General features: G+C 33.8%; 1 protein-coding gene and 1 long non-coding RNA gene across 3 annotated transcripts in view; one reads left to right on the top strand and one right to left on the bottom strand.

Annotated features, from left to right (window-relative positions):
- MDGA2 (MAM domain containing glycosylphosphatidylinositol anchor 2) overlaps nt 1–23,087 on the top strand; it is a 690,959-nt gene that overhangs the window by 355,766 nt on the left and 312,106 nt on the right. The window contains exons 1-2 of one of the 2 annotated variants that reach the window (XM_014563340.2): nt 7,782–7,878; nt 17,188–17,362. Coding sequence is in view for 1 of the 2 variants with exons in the window: in XM_006189475.3 (XP_006189537.2) it covers nt 17,188–17,362 (175 nt within the window). In the remaining variant the exon portion in view is untranslated. Of the gene's footprint in view, nt 1–7,781; nt 7,879–17,187; nt 17,363–23,087 lie in introns of those variants that run through there. The other variant, XM_006189475.3, reaches the window with a different exon arrangement.
- On the bottom strand, nt 208–22,603 carry LOC116664264. The gene is made up of 4 exons (XR_004320685.1): nt 21,897–22,603; nt 21,612–21,619; nt 8,312–8,317; nt 208–218 (listed from the first exon to the last, which is right to left on the bottom strand). It is a non-coding gene; the product is annotated as an uncharacterized LOC116664264 (long non-coding RNA).

Genomic DNA, 23,087 nt, shown 5'->3' with positions numbered 1-23,087 from the left:
GTCTCCTTTTGATTTTGTATCCTCAACATGTACCATACCAGAAAGCACTGACTATTTGAGCATATTTGATATCCTAGGGCTTCTTGGCATCAGGCATAGAAGCAGCATTGGTAGATGAACATTTGGGATGATTAGAATTTAGGTATTTGTAATTTTCTTTACTAAAGAGATACAATATATGAAAACAACTGATGATAAAACTGAAGTTTCAGATGTGTCTAAACCTTAATTGATAGTTGAGAAATAGTGCCTATGCCTCATGTTATTTTTGTATGTTTTCACTACAATATTAGAGGACTTTTGATTGTACTTTCATATAATTTCATATATAACATAAAATGTAAATATGCATTTATATAAAATACATAGACTATAAACAAATTTATGTATTGAATATATACTTATGTCATATGTAAGTATTTATACACATACATATTATTTGGGCATTATTCAGTCATTATGAGAGGCTGGTTATTGTATCTCTGTCATATCCTATGTGATTTTGGTTTTGGTATCTACGTATAAAATAGTAAAAAGAAAATGAGATACTTATATAAGATATTTTATAATGCTGTGTGTACTGGTTTTAATTTGAACCAGCCAGGTAGATAAAACATTTTAGGGGTCACCCTTCATACCTCAGCAGAAAATAAGCTGAACTACTTTCATCTGTGTCACTTATTTTCCTAAAGGAATTGAACTCAAAGTATAGGACTATTGGTGAGATCCATTGGTATGGGCCTTACTTCATGGTTTTACAAAGATGTGAATTCCTTCCAAACCCTAGGGGTGGGAGCGAGATGTTCTTAGAAGTTTCTTAATGTGTGTCTGAACTAAAAGTCATGTATTCTGTTGGATCGATAGTCTGACTCTTGGATAAGGAACATTGTATGGGTCTTTTAGTAAGCTTTAAGGAAGTGTAGTTTTCCCATGGTTTGTATAAAGCACAGTTTGTATAAAGCTATGGTTTGTGTAGAGCAGCCTGTCATCGTTTGTACTATGTGACTGGCAATCTCCCAATTATTTTCTGCACCTGCCATCCTTCCTTTAAGGCCCCACCTCACATCCTACACCTTAGATGAACTCATATCACATGTTATGTGAAGAATATTGAAACTATGAGATGGACTTAATAAATTGAGGACTGAAAGTGAGAGGTCAGACATTTTTCCTTTAAAAGTAAGGGCAATACACTGATTCAAATTAAATATATTTCCTCACATTTGCTGGCTCGAAAACTAAGTTGCTGGCTTGAAAGCTAAGTTGGGGAGGTGAACAAACTTATTGGAAACGTATTTTTGACATATATTGTGATGAATCAATTTTATAATAAGTATTTCAGTTATATTTTACCTGAAATATAGTTTAGTTTTTCATATGCAGTTGATTCTAAATATTGTGAGATAAATCTTCACATATGTCAGGATAACACTAAGTATTCATGAGTTTTTGTGTAGATGTTGGTGTTAACTTTACACAGATAGATGAGCTTGTAACATAATATACTTTCAAACAGAAACCATTTATTTTTAAACTTCATAAAATAATTCGTTGAAATGTAAATACTCTGATATTTTAAATACTGATGATGTAGCACTTTTATGATAAAGACACGCTAAAGTCTTTATGAATCATGCAGAGTAGCTTGTGCATATTTCATGCAGCTTCTGATAATGTTTCTGTTTAGAAGAATATGACTCCTGATTGTTTACACTCTGTCGAAGGTATGACTTCTCTCTTTAGTTACCAGAGCCAACCTATTTTCTATCATTCCTTTTCCACTCATTAAAATTATAGGATTGAAAAACATCACCATTTAAACTTGCGTATTGATAATACTTGGGCAGTCAAGAGTTTCTGTCAATGTATCAATCCCACTGGGCAGCTGGATTTTATGTTCATTTATATTTGTGGAATAAATATTTTAATCCCTAGCAGATACTAACATAGGTAGTCCCAGGGAGAGGAGCCTGCTTTTGGAGGGTGGAGGCCCCTGAGGTGACAGAGTAGTGCTGACATTTCTCTGCTGGGCCTGGCTTTGAAGGTGAACCTGATTGAGAGCAGGTAAGAGTGAGGAGGAAGAGGATGTGCCAGTCAGGGTTCAGTTACAGATAACAGAATCTATTCTAGTTAGTTTAAGCATAAATGGATTAATCTAGGTAATTAATTCCTTACAGAACTAATTTTAAGGGCAGCAGGAGAAGGCCCTAAGGCTGGTCCTACAGGAATGACTTCCAGAATAACACCACAGCATTTGCCCACCAAGGGAACTGTTTCCTCTATGTCAATCACAAAGTAGCTCTCCTAGCCAGTGGCTTAACAGAAAAAAAAAAAAAAGTAACTTAGTTATGATTGATTTCTCACAAAATATCTCTCTTCCCACTTGATTTGTTTTTGAATTCTTATTGATAAAACTGAAATTCTGTCTGTAACCTTAGTGCAAAGGAGTCTGGTAAATGTAGTTTTTAGCTTTCTGGCCTCTGAATTATAAGAAGGCATCCTAGTCAAAAGTTGGAAGAGATGATAAGCAACCCATGAACTGTATCCCATGGTCATAGGAGACAATTAGATGGGACAATTTCCCACCCATCTTTCTCCATAAACAATTTGACCTTCACTATATTTGGATAAAAGTAAAAATCTCTAATTTGCTATTGAAGACTTAATTCTTGAAGTTACTGAAATGTTGAAGATTATATTCTATCGATTTCTTTTTGTTTGTTTTAGGACAGGCTTCTTTGTAGACTTTTCTCTTTTAACTTTGAAATTCCTCATCTTCTCTCTTTTTTGCCCAGCATACAGACTCAAGTTCCTTTTCTTAGTTCTTTTCTTGTCCCAGGAATATTCAACCCCCAAAATTATAGAATAATTTTGTGCTTTATTCTTCATTTCAATTGGGAAAAATATTCTGGTAGAAATATAAGTATGTGCAAGAAATGTTACAATGGGTCAGTAAAGGTACTTGGTGTGTTGTCTCTTTATTAAGAGTTAAAGCAACCATTTATTTTCACTTGTTCTTGGAGAAAGTTTTTTGGCCTACTTGAAATAAGCCACCTTAGTGAGTTTCTGTTAGTAACACCAGACCAAGACTGAAAACAGACTGATTTCAGATAGAATGGAGCCATCCTAACTCCCGCATATAGTTGTAGGACCTTGGGCAAATCATTTTACTATCTTTGGCATCGGTTTTCTAATCTATAAAACGGGTACTACCAATTAGGTACTTCGGTATGACTGTCACAAGGATTAAATGAGATATTATAATAAAGCGTTTGCCAGAGTAAGCTCTTATTAAATACTGGCTATTTTTAGTAGAAACACAGAGTCATACAGATGCCTGTTAAAATCCTAGAACCACTTGTTACTTGATTGTATGGCCTTAGGAAAGTTAGTTAACCTTTATGAATCTCACTTTAGTCATCTGCAAACCAAGGATAATCATATTTTCTTGTACGTTTATTATGAAGACAGTGACACAAAAGTGCCTAGTGTAGAATCTAACACAATATTAGTTTCCACATCTTCCCTTTCTAAGCTTTTTCCAAAATTGAAACAAGTTAAATATAAATTCTTACAACATTTTACCGTGACACTATTCTAGTGGGTTGAAATGTTTCAGATATGTTCGAGATTAACATACCATTAATGTTATTCTGTAACCACTGAAATTAGGCCACTTGCATGGGTATTTAAAATGGTAGTCTTTCATTTATGTTATTTTTGAGGGGGAGGGTATAGCTCAGTGGTAGAGCACATGCCTAGCATGCACAAGGTCCTGGGTTCAATCCCCAGTACATCCATTAAAATAAGTTTATAAATGTATTATTTTTGATACCTCAGTTTAGTTTTACAAGTCTTCTTGTTGATAGCTTTCTTGCATTGAATTTAAGTTCCAAGTCAACAGCTGTGAGTAAAGACCATTTGAACCTCTGAATCTTGCAAGGTGCCAATAAAATGTCTTATTGTTCTTTTTCTTGTTTTTCTAGGAGTTGCTCAAATATTTTAGGGGCAAAATGTGTTTACCATAGATTGAAAATATACCTATAAGAATTGGAGATGTTAATTTCTCTTTCTAGTTTCAGGTGCCCAGAAAAATGCAGAAGGACAGATAATTTGCTCTCAAATATTTTCTTAGGCCAATTTAATGTAACTTTTTTGGTATTTTAGATAAATTATTAGAAAACATGAAATAGAAGTTTACTGAATTATTTATTTGGCACAATCTGGCTAAATTTGTTTGTTAGAAGAATACCAGAATACCATAATTACAAACATCTCTGTCAAGCCTACATGCCGAAAGACATTCTCATTTTTCTACTAGTGTGCTGGCGGGTTTTGTTTTTTGTTTTTTGTTTTTTGTTTTTTTTTTGTATCTCAAATGGCAAAAGTTCATTTGGTTATCTAATGAATAAATTTAAATATGGCTTTAGTAAAGTGCTGTCTTGGAATGAGTGGAGCAGAGCAATTTATTTTTTATTACATTTCTAATACTCTGCAGTGTCTGCAATACTGGTATTTAATTTAGATTACATTCTATTATAAAAATCATTAAAGAAATTACTGCTTTGCCTTCAACAGGATGGAGAGTGATGGTGAAAAAGTCCCATAAGAAACCCATAGGGAAGAAGATGGAAAGCTAGCTGTTCAGTAGCACCAATTAAAAATAAGAAAATCCTTAATTGTTAAAATTTGTGGTAAAATAAATATTGATTATTAAATAGAAAAGTGCTGAATTTACATCAGATAAACCTTTTAAAGTTCTGGAAGAAATGCTCTAGCAAAACTTGACTACTCTCCTGTGTTCATTCACTCAAATTACACAAAAGAAAATGTGTTTGGAGTACACTGTATGCCATTACAGCAGCTTCCTCTTCATAAAAATGACATATAGATGGTTAAGTTGTAAAGGCTCAGTTTAATGTTTCATTTATTTTTTAACCAATGGTTTATTTCTCTCATGAGCTGGCACTCAGATCTTTTAGATGCTTTAAATATAACATTTCCAATGCATGCAGTTTATTTTGGGGGTACTTCTAGTTGTTTCTTCAAGGGTATTACTTTCATTATTTTCCATTTGGAAAAACAGAGCAGATTTTTTATTTATAGGGTCTGCAAATGTTAAAAATGGATTTCTTATATTTGTCTAATTTAATTTTTTATGACAAATTGTGCTTGGCTGCTAATTATTCAATGCAGAAATAAAAGTCACTTAAACAAGGTAAGCATCAATTCTGTCTAGAAAATAAATCTAGATGTCCAGAATACAGAGATGGTATGATGCCTTCATGGTGTCAGGAGGGACCCATCCTTAGCGCATGCTTCTACCTTGGAGTTTGCTCATGATCAAAGATGGGTCCTGGAGTCCCTTCTATCACATTTGAATTTCAGGCAGCAAGGAAGAAAAAGGAAAAGGATAAAATGGTCTAGGCCCTTCTCTTGTAAGGAGCTTCTTCACAGGGCCTACACAATACTTCTGCCACAAGGTGTACATGTGTGGAGGCAGAGTTAACCTGGCAGGCCTGAGAATACTGTGCTTAGAACGGCCTGTTTGAAAGGCTGGTCCTTGGATGGCATCTGGGAATTTGGATTTCAGGAAGAGTCGCACCATCTCTCTCTGATTAGAGTGGCTCGTTGTGCCTAAATTGCTTCTGCAAACAGTACAATTGATGTGGAACGCTTGCTTTACTTTTGCAGACTGAATTTTGGTATATGCAAGGTAGACAGTGCCTATGTAATCAGCCCTCAGTAAAAACTGAGCTTCTAGTAAGCTTCCCTGGTAGAATGTTTCACAAGTGTTGTCATAAATTAATGCTGGGGGAATTAAGTGCCCCCTTTGTGACAACATGGGGAGGAGATTCTTGGAAGCTTGTTTCTTTTTTCCTTCAAACTTCACCCCATGCACCTGTCCCTTTTGTTAATTATGCTTGTATCCCTTCACTGTAATATGTCATAGTTATGAGTACGACCATATCATGAGTCTGGTTAAGTCCTAGTGAGCCATCAAACCTAGGTACGGTCTAGGGAACCCCTGAAAAGACATGAAAATTCAGTAAATGACTATGCCACCACTCCTCAAGTCATAAAACACATTAAAAAAAAAATCTGTCACAGATGTGCTATTTTTGGGCACTAAGATTAATAATATGATTTTGTGTTTTTATTGGCCTTCTCTTTTCGTCAAGGTGACTGCAAAGTTTTGGGTCTGAAATACTGGAAGGATGGGGTTGCCATTAACTGAAGTGGGAAAGATGGTGAGAGCTGGTTTGGGGGAGGAGGAGATTATGAGTTCATATCTTGATCAACTTCTGATGTTACATTGAAGACGGAAGGCAGATGGTGGTGCTAGAAGGCTGAGGTTCAGGAGAGAGGCCCAACCAACAAATATTAAGTTAGGACTTATCATCATGTAAGTGGTATTTAAAGTACTTGAGGGGATGACCAAGGCAGTTAGTGTAGATGGAAGAGGATCAAGCTGTAAGGCAGTCAGCCATTCAGAGGTCAGGGAGATGAAGAGGAGCCAGCAAAGGACACTAGGAAGGAGTGGACAGTGAATAAGCAGCTAAACAAATCTCTTTCCGGTTACCTTGTGGAAAACTTGCAGAATATCTTTTACACTTTTTCCTATTTTTCTATAGCTTATATGGAATGTAGTAATGTAAATATTTAGATTATGATTAAAAATGAAGTCAAATCTTTACATTTCAAGTATATTTGATTATATTTAGCACTGTATTTGATATTTTTATACCAGCTGTATTGCACTGCTGATTCATTTAGCAGGCTTTTCTAAAACTTGGGTGGTTTTCGGATAAACTAATTCATAACTCACGTCACCTATTCTTCTGTTTTTATTTTTATATTATTTTCCTCCAGTATTGCCAGCTCTGTTGAATGAATTTATCTTTATAAAATTATTTTTTTCCATTTATCAAAGTTAATTTTTGTCATGTGTAATACTGCTAATTTCTAATTCAATAACAATTTAAAATTTGACGGTAGAGAAGTATCATTTGATAGCTTCCTCTAACTTCAACCATCCATATTCAAAGTATAATTCTATGCTTATAAAGATGAATTGGAAAATATTTAGATATATTAATATAAATTTATTTTAAAATATAGAATTTAAATAAAATCTCTGTGTATACTTCAAAATGAAAGTGGATGAGTAGACTCAACTTCCATTTGACGAAATATTTATTAAAAGATCAACACCTCAGCTGAAATTCATTATTATATTTTGGGTCCCTTGTGGAATAGAATTTTGTCTAATTTATGTTTGCATGGTCAGCAGAATTACATGCTAGGAATCCATTCAAGCAACAGTGGTTTTGTTAATTACTACTATATCCTAGGTTCGGTGCTTCGGACTGGAAACCCCAAGATCAAGAACAGTCTTTGCTGTAATGGCTTGTAGTTTATTAAAGGCAAAAGAGTTAGGTCTGGTCTTTTAGCAATGGAACTTGGTGAGGATTCAAGTGCTAGTAATTTGTTAGGGAAATGCTCTTTGGAGAAACTGTTAATAGAGTAAGAAAGCAGGACAAAAAAGAGGAGAAGCTAGCAAGTGTGATTTTAATAGATTAGCCTCAACCTGATCCTGCAGAGGAGCTCTAGGGTGTAAATGATGCTTCAGAATCTGTCCTAAGGGAAACAAGGGAGCTGGGCTTTCACATCCCCTCTAATCAGTCATTGGCTGGGAGCCACTGGATAGAGACGGAATTCTGAAGCATTTCCAAGACTGCCTCTGAGAACAAAGTGGCTCCATAGCGCCAAGAGGGCATCATAGGGAGGCACACAGAAGCAGCACAAAGGGCCTCAGAATCGGGCAGAGCACCAGTGATCTCTGGCAGCGTACGAACAGCTAATCTCTGTCACGCGGTGAGTACTCCCACAGAGGGACCTGCAAGGTGCTATGGCAGCAAAGAGCACAGGATGAGACAGAGCTTTACGAGGGACGGGAAGCTTTCCAATAAAATGATTTCTGGATGGTCAGAGGGAGTTAAATAGATAAAATGTGAAAGAAAAGAGGAGAGCTTTCAGGTCAGAAGGAGCACAGAGTTACACAGTCATGGAAGAACTGGAGCTGTAACATAGGAGAAAAAAATTCTTACCTTTTAAGCTTGTCATGAGATTAAAATCAATTGGCTGACAAAATAAAAACTTTGTAAACTTTTAAAGAAGTAACATCCTGTTACTGGTTGTTTGGAATCCATGACTAATGTCTTGGTTATGCTACGAAAGAAAATCCTTCAACAAGGAAATCTACAAAAACCCTCAACGTGTATTTATAACCATTTGCACCAAGATGTACCCTCTTCTGTCACCTTTGGTTTGAAATAATGCTAGCAGGTCCTGTTGTGGTTCTCATATACATATAGGAAGCTTGATGTTAAAGATATGCACAAAATTGATTTAGCTTCTCTCACTGTTTATTCCCACAAGAGATGAGTAAATTCTTCAAAGTTTAGGTTCAAAAAAAAAGCCATGGCCAAAACAAGGATGAGAATACTTAGTCTTCTGTGCTTTAAGAATGAAATAACCATGCCCCCTCGCCTCACCAATTTCCTTTTGTTCCCAATGCATTTACTTTGATGGTTCCCTCTCCTTTACCATTCCCTTCTTTGGCTGGTGGGAAGACTTCTGGTTGATGTTCAGACTCTCTTTTTATTTATTTCTGAGCTTCTTATTTGTACTATGCACACTGAGAAATTCTTCCTTATCCCACTGTGGACATATATCAGATAGTAAGTCTAACTTGTAGAAATCTTTTAAAGCTGTAAATTGTGTTATTAGTAGTAGTCATATTAGTAATGTTAGTAGTAGTAATAATCTCATACTCTGGGCATACTAGAAAAATACAGTGTTTTATGCAGAGTATACAAGTTTTCAGGTTAAATTTTGTTGCTTTGTCAGGTAACTTTTTTTATAAAACTATCTTTAGAAACAAGTGTGACATTTTGCTATCATTTATGGTAGACTGATACAGTTTATTAAAAATTGAACCTGTCTTGTGCCACTGTGAATTCTACTTATTGTATTAAGTAATTCAAAAAGAACATATTTTCTCTATTTTTTTTTTTTTTTTGATATTGGTCCAGGATAAGAGGATAACCTTTATTTCCAAAACTGTAAACAGCACTGTTTACTTAAATCATACCTTTATACCTTTCCAAACATACTTTGTTTAGCTCCCAAAGACTTTGGTGGCAAATCACCCTAATAATTACAAAAGATCAGGTGATGTTTATCTTACTTTTTCTCTGGTTTTCTTTTACTGATGAAGGATCCTCTTTCAGAGTACAAACAATGCTGGGACAAAGCTCAGATATGTCTCTACAGATTGACCTGAGTTTATAAAGCCTAACTCCATGGCAACTGATAGGCAGTATCTTCAATTCACAATCCTCAATTACTAGACGTTAGTTACAGGGGAGAACCTAGAAGTCTGAGCATTATCAAGGGCTAAGTCCTTATTGAGTTCGTAGGATCTATGCAATATACTCTTTTGGATTCAGCCAGGTCTCTATCTGATCTGTGCTTCAGGTTTTTAATATTTTCTTAAGTTATTTCAGTCAACACTGATTTCATTTAAGACAACACAAAAGCAATGCTGTTTCAGAAATATTGTTATATCAAAAAGCAAAGTATAAAATTCTCTGTCAGGAGTTGGGTTAACTGTAAGCTAAATGTTATGATCTGCCACCTAGGAGTATCTTCAAGTTGTTTTTTTAGGTTGAGTGTAACAATTAAAAAGTATCTCATAAATTCTGGTATCTTTTTTTGCTGTTCATGTTATTTGTATGGAAATGATTTTTTATTATTGTTGTAACAGGATTTAAACACAATCATATTTAATAATGCAGCATATCTGAATATTGGATATATTTTATCCTCATTGTAGGACTACCAGTTGTCCCAAATATTGCCTCTTCTCTTTTTCCAGAGCTATTGAACCAGTAGATTTTAGCAGGAGGCTGGAAGGGAGGTGCTGTACATGGTAAACAGTACATTTCCCAGCCTTCCTTGTAGCTAGGGGTGGGTCTATAACCATATGAGGCAAGCTGAAGTGTCCTGAAGCAACATCCTAAAGCCTCCTGTAAAAGACAACTAGCGGGCATTTTTTTTTTGTCTTTCCCTCTTTCCTTCTGCTAGGAATGGGATGTAAAAACTGGGTCTGTAGCTGCTGTTTGGAACTTAAGCTGAAGCAGCACTTGGTGGGGAAGGCACCTCTAAAAAGCCTGAGTCCTTGAGCAGAGCCGTTAAGTTTGCACTGGGCTGCCTCACTCCAGATTTTTTTTTTTTCTTTAACACAACAGAATCTTTTACTTTGTCTAAATCACTGTTATTTTGTCTGTCTTACTGTTAGCTGAATCTAATCCTCACCATTATATCCACCAACCCTTCAAGTTTAACCTAAGTCCTCTATTTTCATTTAACAGATGCATATAAATCATCTATGGAACTGATTTAATTGCTGGGATCCAGAGTTGAATTATTCATACAGTCTTCCTATGGTACTTCTTGTCTATTTTATTGTTTCCCCAATGACATTCTGTATACGTAGGCCAGACTAGCCCAGGAGAGTCTTCAAGAGAGGGAATTAAAAATAAAGATGAATTGTTTCTACTTTTGTTGATTAACAATCAGTAGTCTAGGGTGGAGCCCAGCAACCTACATTAAATTAAAGTGAGTTAGTTGAGTACTAGTTTGTTCTCTTTCTTTTCTTTTCTTTTCTTTTCTTTTCTTTTCTTTTCTTTTCTTTCTTCTTTCCTTCCTTCCTTCCTTCCTTCATACAGAAGGTACTTGAGGTTTGTATTTTCCTGTTTGTACTCCTTTTGCTGTATGCATGGATTGTATATGAAATGGTTTTCTATTCATTGATTTTTAGACAGTTAGCAGTTTTCTTTTTAATTTTCCCTTTGAACCATGCATTTGTCTTTTGATTATTTATTTATAACTGTATTGAATTAAGTCCAGATGATAGCCTGTATTACCTCTGAATTTTTAAGTGATTAAAGAATTTTAGTGATTATAAGAGTGGTGGTTGTTGTTTGCTTCCAAGTACATGATCAATTTTGTAAATGTTTAAATGGGCATAAGGAGAAAAAAATCCATTATTGTATGGCTGGAAGATATTCTATATTTTTATTAGTCGTAAATGTTAGTTATATTTTCAGTTCCTCCTTGTCTTATTTATTTTTTTAACTTAATACAAAAAATTATATTATCTGAAACTGCCTAGTTCTCAGAGAGGTATTGGAATTTCCCACTGCAACTGCATGTTTCTCAGATTCTTCTGTTTCTAATTTTGTTTGTTTTATAATTTTAGCTGCTCCATACTTGACTGCATACCAATTAAAAATAATGTATTTTCCATCAGTTATACTTTTTAACATTACATATAGTAATGACTTTCTTTCCCTGTTAGTGTTGTAAATTATAAATTTCTTCCTATTAATTTAATCTTACTGTATATTCACTTCTGATAGTTTACACATTCCAGATACCACTTTGTCCTTGTGTTCTTTTTCAATATTAACTATATATATGTATATACACACAGGCACAGACACACGCTTACATATGTGTGTGTGTGTATGTATATATATGATAAATAGCAATAAACTTGTTACTTTTAAATTCAGTTATTTTACATACATAAAATATATTTATAACTATATATCATTATATATAGTTATTATATACAATTATAATTATATATTATATATAATTATATATGTATATATATTTGGTAAATAGTGTATAACTTGTTGTTACTTTTAAATCCAGCCTAATAGACTCTTGTAATGGGCAAATTAAATTTAGTCACATTTAGTCTATGACTGATGCAACTGTTTCCATCTTACTCTATGGATATTCTTTATTTAAAATTATATGTTTCTCTTTTCCCTTTGTTCCATTTTTGCTCATTTTATCAAATTTCTATCCTTTCTATTCCTTTCCTTTATCTCATTTTCCTTGCATTACTGGAGTTGTCCATTTTTCTATTATTTTCAGCAGACTTTTATGATTCTATTGGTATTTGTAAATAAAATACCTACTGTTTCTCCCATAGAGACACACTCTTCCCCCTTCCAACCCTCCAAAAGTTGAAGATTTTAGACAGCTTACTTTTCTCTTTCCCTTTCCTTTTATTCCCGTGATCCGTTAAGGATTTTATCTCCCCTTTGTGTCCTACACCCACTGCAAACTGCTAAGTTTTGCTAGGATGTTACAAATCCCCTTATTGTATGTCCCTTTGGTTTTAGTAAACTTTAGTAAACTTAAATTGTATACTACCCAGGTGAGCCACACGTAACCCTTAAATGAACATATATTAATATTAACTTCTCACCACCATACGGTTTTCTTTCTCTTCTCCAAATGCAAGGCTTCAGATCCATTTTATTTTTTGGGTGGCTGGAATATTGTCTCAAGTATTTTTGTCGGGTGGGGTTCCTTGAACCCTGAGGTGACTGAATGTTTGCATATCACTGTATGTTTTTCTTTCACACTAAGAGGAAACAGATATTGGCTGCTGGCTATTGGGATATAGGCCCTCCTCCCACCTTTTCCAGTAAATGCAGATGCTGTTCCACTGTCTTCGAGAGCTTTCAGTGTTGGAGATGAGAATCCTGAAGACCAGCTGACCTTCAGTACCACCCTAGGCTCATCAGTTTGAATTAAATTTGGCTTTTAGTCATAGGAAACCATCACCCCCGCCCCCTCCAGTAAGACCTAAGATAGAAATGTATTTCTCTCCCATGTAGAAGTCCAGAACTATAGAGTTCAGGTTAGGTAGGCACAACTCTGTGATATCAGAAATTTGGATTCTTCTGTTCTATTGTTTCTCTGTGCTTCACTTTCATTCCAACAGTTCATGGTCCAAGATGAGACCAGCAGAAATGTGCTGAAATGAGCAAACTGTGGAGTGCTGCTTCCTTATGAGGACATTTATGCTTAAAATTCACTGGCAAGCAGAATGGATTGCTGGGAAATGTAGTCTTTTTCTTGGGCGGCCTTGTGCCTGATGAGTAATTTGGGGTTCAATTACTGTGGAAGAAGGAGAGAGTCAACATCAGGGCATGAGCAGGCTCTGACACATTATAACAGTTTGTTCCTTCTGCCTGAAGCCTGTACAGTTTTCTTTGTAGAGTTTGAGGTCACAGCTTTTAGAAGTATGTTTAGGGTTTTTTTCATTAGACATGTAACTTGGTAAGCCCTCTCAAGGAGTAAACTTAAGTCTTTCCAAAGCTCAGAAATATTTCCTTTTAGTAATTGTTTTTAAAAAGTAGAGGCAAAAAACCCTTCCATAAGTATTATTTTCACTTCTCTCTAATCTTTTCTAGTTTTCCTATTTCCTATATTTGATTACAGATTTGTATTTTTTCTTTTAAATTTATTTATAATAGAGTATTTGCTCATAGTAAAATAAGACTTTTAAATAACGAATTTTAAAAAAAAGAATGTTTTCACTATCCTCTTCTTTTGCCAGCCCCACCCAGAGTTAATCAGCATTAAAATTTGTGCATTTCCATGTATTCTAATAAATATATTAGCATGTATATACAAATACGTACACACAGATAACCCCTTTTCACACAGATGAGAATATTCTCTTCGGTTTCTTTTTTAACTTAATAGTACATTTTTATTTTAATTCTTTCAGTGGTTACATTCAGTCCTACTTTAGAGTTCAATCACTTTATAACCACTTCTGTATCCTTGACACTTACATTGTTTCCAGTGTTGTACTATTATACATACATTCTTCTGAATTCTTGTGCAAATGTTAGGTAAATTTTTTACCAGATAATTGCTAAGCGAAGATCTGAGTGTGTTTCCATTTGGGGCATAATTTACAAGATTCTCCTCCAAAAAGGAAGGTTCTACCAGTTGACCTTTCCAACCCCAACTATGAAACTTCAGCAATACAAGATATTATCTGTGTTTGTGGCTATTTGATAGATGAAATTTGGTTTTTCATGTTTTTATTTATATTTTTTAAATGATAGAGGTTGGATATCTTTTTACTAACATAATGCCTGCTTGTAGTTCTTTTTCTTCCTCTTGATTTTATGTTCTTATCCATTAGCTTATTCATCATTTAGTGCACTGTATTATATATGCATTATGAAAACTAAACCTCAATTCTGACATTGTTACCTATAAAGCATTTCTGCCACTTACTAAATAAAGTACAGTGGTTTTCTCAAGGTAAAGGACTTGTGTGATAGAGTTTTGTGGTAAATTAGCCACTTTTTTCATAGAATATGTTTTTACTTAAAAAGATGATTATTATACAAAGAATGATTATTCAGACTTGGGTATTTAGCAGATACTTTCTCAAAAATGAGTGAAGTGAAATTATGGTCCCAAATGAGGTACCTTAGGTATATTTTTACTAATGATTAAATGTTAATTTTTAAGAGAAAAATTAGAATTTTGTAAAATCTGCCAACATAAGCATGACAGCATCCCAGCACTGAAAGACTCTTCTGAAAAGATTGTTGATGAGATTAATATATGTGATTTGTATTATACAGTGAAATATGTCAACATTTGGAAGATCTGCATAACTCAGTGAATTCATATTTTTCAAAAGATGCTACAAAATCATGTATGAGCAAAAGATCCATTAAAAGTGCAAGATAGACCAATGGATTTTAGTGTAACAGTGCCAAAAGGAAACTGACATGGCTTCCATTCTATTTTGCAATCGAATGTTAGGAAACTAACACTTGAAAAGTTTTAGTGTAGTGTCAGAGAAGACCATCCACAATTATCTAAAAAGTCTATTGTAATACCCCTTCCTTTACAACCAGATATCAGTATGAGGTGAGACTTCTCTACAAATATTTCGAACGAAATAACATCTTGCCACAGATTGCGTGCAGAAGCTGATACAACTATCCGGCCAGCTCTTTTCTACCAAACCAGATAGTGAAGAGATTTGCAGAACTATAAACAATGCCATTCATTTTACTCATTAATTTTTTGTTTTGAAAAGAATTTTCCTGATTAACAATGTTCCTTATGTTAATGTCATCAGTTTATTAATAAAATTTAAAATGAGTTAATAATAAAGAGTTTAACATTGTCTCAGTTTTAATTTCTAAACAATAATTATGGATAGATGTAATTCAAATAAACAAAGGGATTTGGGGTCCTTAATAATTTTTAATAGTGTAAAGGTACTCTGAGATGAAAAAGTTTGATAACTTCTAGTCAATATAGTAATTTCTTTTCTAGCTCTCTCTTTTCTGTCTCTGTCTGTTTCTCTCCCCCTCTCCTTCTCATTCTCCCTCCTTCTCTCTCTCCCTCTCTGTCTCTCTCTCTCTCTCACACACACACACACACACACACACACACGCATGCACACACACACGCATGCACACACACACTCTTGCTCTCTCTCCCCCTGCCCCCACCCCCTACCCTGTTCCTGGACAATTCCTCCAATTCCCCATACTATAACAGTACCATACAACTAAATTATTGTCTTAATATCATATTTTTATTATCTGAAAGTGCTGGGCCATTTCCAAAAATCTTTTATCTTGAACTTACTTTTTATTTTCTGAAATATATACTTTTTAAAAGCAATTTTGGTACTATATTGTGGTAGTCAAAGAAAACTTGGTATCTTAATTGGAATTGTATTTCATTTGTATGTTAGAAATATCTATTTTAGAGAGAATTAACATATCTCTATACAAGAACAAAAATATTTAATATGTTTATTTAAATCTTCTTTATTTGGTTACCTGTAGATTTTGAAATTTAAATTAAAATAGAATCTTAGATTTCCCCATGGAAATAGTACTCATCAGACCAATGTCTTTGTTATACTTTATCTTTTTATGAGCATATCAATAATCGGCTTACAAACTGCTGGAAATCAGGAATTATCCCATTTATTTTTTGTGTATATTTTCTGCACAAAGTTTTTGGATAAACATATATATATCTTTGTGATTTACTGAATTTTATTAATCTCTAACGTTTTCATTTTATTCACAATTAAGAGAAAACGTGGTTATACTTATACTGTAATGCTTTGGAGAACTGTTTAAAGATATGTTTAATGTAATTAGATTGTAAATTTTAATTAACATTATATGAAAATAGTATAAATAATGGCAGTATTATAAGATTTCAATTTTGATGACCTAGTCTCTAGTTGCATTTTTCCATGTTTCTTCATTTGCGTTTGACCAGAGGATTTCTATCAGTAGTTTTTCAACCAGAATATAAAAACCAACCAAACAAAAATATATTATACATCAGGGACAACGAGAGAAATAAACCCAAATTTTCCTATTTTGTATCACTTTACTGTACCATCATGTGGCTTTTGTTCAGGTTTTGTAAGCTAAAATATACAAAATTTGAGTTGAATGCCAGTCTTTATTTCTAGTAAAAGCTAATAAGTCTGTTGTACACAGCTGTGTTTAAAAGAATGGTATTGTTTATAATGGAATGTTTTAGATATTCAGAGTGTTTTGGCAGTTTAATAGAAATGTTCTCTTTGGAAAAGTTTGCACATGTTTTGAAAATAATTATTGATGTAAAGTGAATTCTAATTACCAAAACAGACAAGTCATTTGTGGGCTTATTAAAGCAAAGGCATAAAAAAGAAACAAAAACCAGTTTTAACAACCAGGTGTATAAAATTACACATAGTCTCAATAAGCCATTGTGGTAATATGCTTAAATTATCCAAATCAAATAGAAAAATTTAAATAAAATACTGAAGCATGTCCAAAAAGAAATTGCGAGCCTGCCTGTAGACCTGTACTAAATAAATAAAAAGTGCCTTGCAGGGTTTAGAAAATATGAGAGAAAACACTAAGTGCTCAACAAAAAGAGAAACTCATATTTCCAATGTACTACTTATATATATACTCTCTTTGTATTATTTTTATATTATCCTTCACACTAATTAAACTATTGATGAACTCTGTGCAATTGAACTAGAATTACACTCACTGCACAATGATGACACTGCATTTAATATTTTATAATTCAATTATGTGTATAAACTTTTCTTCTTAATTGTCAATAACTTGCCAAAATTGGCTTTGTAGTTCTTCTAAAAGCAACCTCTTCAAATGAGTATTTGATATTTAGTTTTTCAGTGAGAAAACCAACCTAAAGTAACAATCTTTGTTGATGCTTGCTCAGATCAGGTGGACCAAAACAGCAGGAAGTGCCTCTGACAGATTCCAAGACTCAAGTGTCTTCAATGAGACTTTGAGGATTACAAATATTCAGCGACACCAAGGAGGCCGGTATTACTGTAAAGCAGAGAATGGCTTGGGGTCCCCAGCAATAAAGTCAATCAGAGTGGATGTGTACTGTAAGTATATTTCCCAGAAAACTCTAATTAAGTCTACTACACATTTTTTCTGCCCTACAACTTGAAATCTATTTTTTATTGTCTCTATTGAGAAAAAATATTCCAAACAATGGAATTCTATTTAGTTGAGAATGAAAAGTATATAAGGTGATGATAGCTCATTAACATATTTCCTGAAAAATCTCCATTAGAAAATTTAATACTTTTATGATTGAACAATATATATCAATTATAGAACACTTAAGAACCAGATTAATAAAACAGTAAATATTACTGAAAATCCCACTAATGACTGTTAGTGTTGAATGTATATACTTCTTTCCTTTATATTAAGTATGTAAATGCATATTTATATTTCTATAAAAAAAGGATCATGCTATACATACTGTAACAGGTTTTGTCAATTTTACCTATGTGTAATTTCAGCTATTCTCATTTTTTTAAATGCGTATCATGTGAGCAAGGTATTTGAACTGGCTTGTGAAAGACCAAAATCTTTGTGTAGACTCTGGTTTTGATCCAGCTCTGTTGAAAGTAATCAGTACCTAGTGCGATGCTGTGCCACCTGAAAAGTGTCTGTTGATTTATTTTCATTCCTGGTCTCATTTTTCTACTTTTTTGCTGTTAGCAAATGCATTTAAAGTCCTCTTGGTCTCCTTACTTTCTTCCACACCAAAACGAATTAAGGGCCTACATTCAGTTCGGTCTTGTGCGTAGGTACCTATCACTCCGTTGTCTTATTATCAGAACTTTCATTTTATTTGTTAAAATTCTACCATTAGAATAAAAGGATTTTTAAAGTAATTCAGATGTAAGTAGCAAGTGAGGAATTCCTGATTTTCTAACTACCTATCTTTCATTCTTCCCTTTTTTCTTTTCTTTCAGTGCAGGGCAAGTGTTGCACAGTTAGGGAAGGAGTTGTAATTATACATGATCTATTTATCAGATCCTGTGCTTAATCTCATTTAATTATTCAGTGTGACCGAGAAGTGGGTGACAAGGCTGCATTTGGGATTCATCTTCCACATTCAGGTGCTTGCACTGTCCCTAGAAGGGATGAGAGAGAAGACACCCATGCCCCGTTCTCTCTAGCATTTCCTGATCCCTTGGACACCCCTGGCGTAACTCAGGCACCTGTATCCCACGTGCTGCTCGTCCCCTGTCCTTACTGGCCTTTCCCACATGCTTCCCAACAGTATGGCCACTGGCCCTCCCACCCTGAACAAATATTTTCAGTAACATATACTTTATAAAAAAATACTACGTTTAGTATTTTTGTTCGTATATAATTTTAAATGACACTAAGTTTAATATAAATGAATTAAATACTTATAGAACATATCTTTTCAAAGTATACATCTGTGCTTTTTTGTTACAATTTTGATCCTGAAGTTTTAAAATACACTTCCATTCCTTGGACACAAGTCTAAAATGTGAAAAGTTCTGAAGATTGAATGGGTGTGTTTTGTTTTATTTTATTGGTAACTTTTCTCAGCAAAACCTGATGTGAACCAGTTTGATGGCAACATCTAACCAGAAATGACTTGAATACAAAAGTAGAAAAGACTTTCTGGTCTTTATTTACCCTAATTTGTATGAATAATCATGTTTTGCCCCAGAAATAACGTTTTTCATTATACAGTATTGCCACAGAGCCTGCCGAGTGTACTGTATAATGCATAGTAATATGTACTGTATTATCTTCCTAAAATCTGAAATATTCTGGAGAACATCCCCCTAAGGTTTTGAATAAGAGATTGGGACATGCATTGCCACTACAGTAAGTTTGGCAATAACAATATTGTGTTGCTGGCTTAAAAATCTAATACAAAGAAGGAAGTGATGTTTTTAAAGACTTAAAAATAGTCCTCTCTTGTCCTCTTACTACAAAGCCTTTTAGGTACTATTCTGCACTATTCCCACTCTTTCTATTTGTTCACATCTCTTGCTGTCCAGATTCAGTGGTGCCTCAGTATCTTAGTTCACGTTGCACACTTGGGTGGAACTGATGAGCAGTGCCACTCCCTCTGGTTTTCCCAAGTCCTGTTGGTCTTCTAAGGTCTGTGTCACCTTCCAAGTAGCCATGCTTGAAGGCATCAGCTCTGTTGTATTCTCCTTTTGCCTTTGTTGGGATTTCTTCCATACAACCTGAACTTGGCAAACACTTTGTTCTGTGTTAAGTGAAATGTCACTGTGGTACATACCATAGTGAAGTACTGCTTTCAGGATGTTTTTGATGGCAAAGATTTATTAGAAAGTTGTCTGAAATTATTTGAGAGAATGACATGTATTAAATTATGGACTCTATGAATAAATTTGGCATTTCACTAATAGAAATTTTCCTGGGAATGCCTTACCTTCAGCTCCAGAGATCTTATGGTGATCAAGACATGGGTTTTAAGTAGTTACGCCTATTTTGAAAGCTTGGGGTAAATAAATTCCTTTAAATAGTAAATTTTCAAACATGTTTTGACTGATAAGAACACTTTACAATAGAGACAGCTAGGCCTTTTTGGGAATCCATGTGTTCCAAAAGTAACCTTGACTGAAAAACACAGCTTTTAAACTCAAGTATGTTTTCTCTACATGAATCTTTATAATTTAAAACCTGTCCTGTCATTGTCAATAGGAACATGACTAGCATATTAGTGTTGAGTTTTAAAAACCTGGCAACCTTGAGGTCTAAAATTGGATTATAGTCTAAAGATTCGTCTGTTACTTAGGATTTTGATTTGAAGCTGGACAGGTTTACTCAGTAGATACTCATTTTTATAAATCATAAACAAGTGAGCAGCTTTATTTCAGGTACTTATTTATGCGTTAGCTATTTTTGGAGATGTTAAAACAATAGGACTATTCTTTTTATGTTTGAAGCCATAGTTTTAGATTCATTGACTGCACTGTAGATTTCTATTTCTCTTTTTTCTAAACTGGTTCATCAATGTTGGTAGAACTTGGAACACACAATGGGTATAGAATACAAAATACAAAAAAAAAATCTGCGGGTAAGGATCATATTTGCAACAACAAGCTGAGGCAGACTATGGCTTGGAATTAACAGAAATTCTAGTAAATGGTATTAGAATTTAGCCTTGAATCCCTTGTGATACATGGTCTTTTAAAAGTGCCCCATAAAACTATTAATTTTATAGCCATCAGTAACTCTGGAGAGATTTTTTAATAGTGAAAACGTATATCTTTCATTAAATCCCATATTCTGATCATAAGTTTCTTGACTTTTTAGCTAATACCTACCTAAAATAAAGTTTAGTGCTAATTCCTCATTATTTTGGTGAGGAAAATTCATTTTCAGAAGAGGAGCCTGCTACAGTACTGATTGATCTAAAATGAGGTGATTTTTATTAGATAAATATTTTGAAATATTTGTGATTCTACATTAGCATTTTGATCAATTTGGGAAGATTTATTAAATAAATTAACAATTTCTTCCCACATAACTTTCTAAGATTTCTTATAGTAGAAAAATTGGACCATGTAGCTTTCATAAAACAACTACCAAATGTATTTTTTTCTATTTCAACCAAGAATATGGTTTGCTTTGTGTTGTTATTTTGAGAAGATGTAACTATGTTTCTCAGGTTATTATGAGTATCATTTTGATCTTTAAGAATTATAAAAACATTCCAAGATGCTTTATGAAGTATAATTCTTTAAAAAGTATATTTATAAACAAGCTGATTTCATAACCGCATAACTTTTTTTTTTTTTTGTAAAATCTGACCTACTCATTTATACACATATTTCTGACCAAAAGCTAATCAATTACAATTCTTCTTTTGCTGGGAAATTGCTTCTGAGGGTCTGAATACTAAAAGCTGTATATTAAACAAACATGTAGAATTAGTTCTACTTAAACCTGCTGTTTTAAAACATACACATTCTCTTTGTCTTCTTCCTGAAACTATACTAAAACTACAGTAAAGGAGTAAAACCACAATAATAACAACATCAACAAAACATATCAACAAGGATAGAGGGAATGGGTAAGGAGATGACAGAAAAACAATTTTGAAGGAAAAGACTCAGATCAGGGAACAACCACTGTTTAGCATACTAAAGAAAACTTGAATCAAAGCGGTCAGTATGGAGGACAGAACTAGGCATGTAACATATGTTACAGAATTCTCAAAAAGCTCAGAAGTTGGGGATACCACTTAGCTTTTACAGTGTAATTTAGTCTAAAAACAAAAGAATCGGTTCAAAGTCCATATAAGAAGAGTTCCATAACCAGATCTCCTTCTACATTTCACAGAATTTAATGCCTACCTATCTCACATTGCCCACCAACCTCCTAGTCAAATTCCTATGGAAGACACAAAATTTTATTTTTGTGAGATATTGAACTAGAGAAACTTTGAACTAAGAAACCTGTAGTCATCAAAAACAAGAGACAACATACTCTTAAATCAGGGTTATTAAGTGAAAGTTTACATACTCATCATAAGCCCTTCTCACACTTGGTTCTGAGAATGCCTTTCTGGCAGAATTTTGGAGAATTCCTGTCTAGGAACACTGATGAACTCCGGAGAAAAGGCTATGGATCCTGACAAGTAGGGTCCTTGATGAAATAACCCAGCTAATTTACCCACAGTGAAGCCTATAGTTGATCAACACAGCTACCAATAAGCTTTTATAAGTGATTCCTAGATGTGAGTATACCAGATAACCAAACATTTGAGACAATCTTCTAAAAAATAAAACAGAGAAACCAAGAAAAAGAAATGGGAAAAAGAATTCAGGAAACAGGGCTACTTCAAAGAGCCAAACTACAAAATAAAACACAGTTGTTGATTTTTAAATTAGTATTCTCAGGAAAAAAGGGAAATACTGCATTTACATAACAGGAACAGGAAAATAGAAACAAAGAATTTTCAGAAAACATCAATGAACTCTTAGAATATTAAAAGTAATAACATAAAAATCAATAAAAGAGATGAAGGGTAAAGTTGAAGAAATCTTAGGAGAGTAAAATGAAATTTAACAATCAAAGAACTGAAACAAGAAAGAGAAGGTATGAAAATTAGATAATTGGTCTAGCAAACTTAGCATTTGAATGGAATTCCAAAAAGAGGAAATAGAGATGAAGACGTTATTTTCTAAAAAATTAACACAAATTTCTGTCATAATTGGACATATGTTTTCAATTAAAAAGGGTCCACCAAGTGTCTAGAACATGGAGTAAACAAGATCCACACCGAAACATATCAACATGCAATTCAAAACACTAGGAGAAAAGTGAAGATCTTAAACATTTCCAATGAGTTTTTCTATTTTTCTAAAATCACATATAAAGAATTAGGAATCAAAATGGCACAGGTCTTATAAATAGAAATCAGGAATCAAATGATGAAAAAAAGAAAAGAAATCAGGAAGCTAGAAGAAAATTGAGTAGAGCTTCTGAAATTCTGAAGAAAACTATTTTCAAACTACAGCTTTCTACACAGCCAGACTTTCTTAAGTTTGATAGTTAGAGAAGAAGGAAGACATTTTTAGATCTGTAAGATTTCCAGATTTCATCTGCCATGTTCCCTTTCTCAACACACTACTACACTCCTTTTATATATGTTCTACCATAACTAATTTTAAAAATAGGAGATTGTATATAGAGAATATGGAAGGAAATTCCAGGATGTTAGTGAAACAAAACTCCATGATGATAGCTGTGCATTGGACCTCAAGAGCAGCCAAGATAGGCTGAAGCTGG

Source organism: Camelus ferus, chromosome 6, assembly GCF_009834535.1.
Source record: "Camelus ferus isolate YT-003-E chromosome 6, BCGSAC_Cfer_1.0, whole genome shotgun sequence".
Lineage (NCBI taxonomy): Eukaryota > Metazoa > Chordata > Mammalia > Artiodactyla > Camelidae > Camelus > Camelus ferus.
The sequence above is the reverse complement of the archived record's forward strand: the minus strand, read 5'-3'. Positions and strand labels throughout refer to the sequence as shown.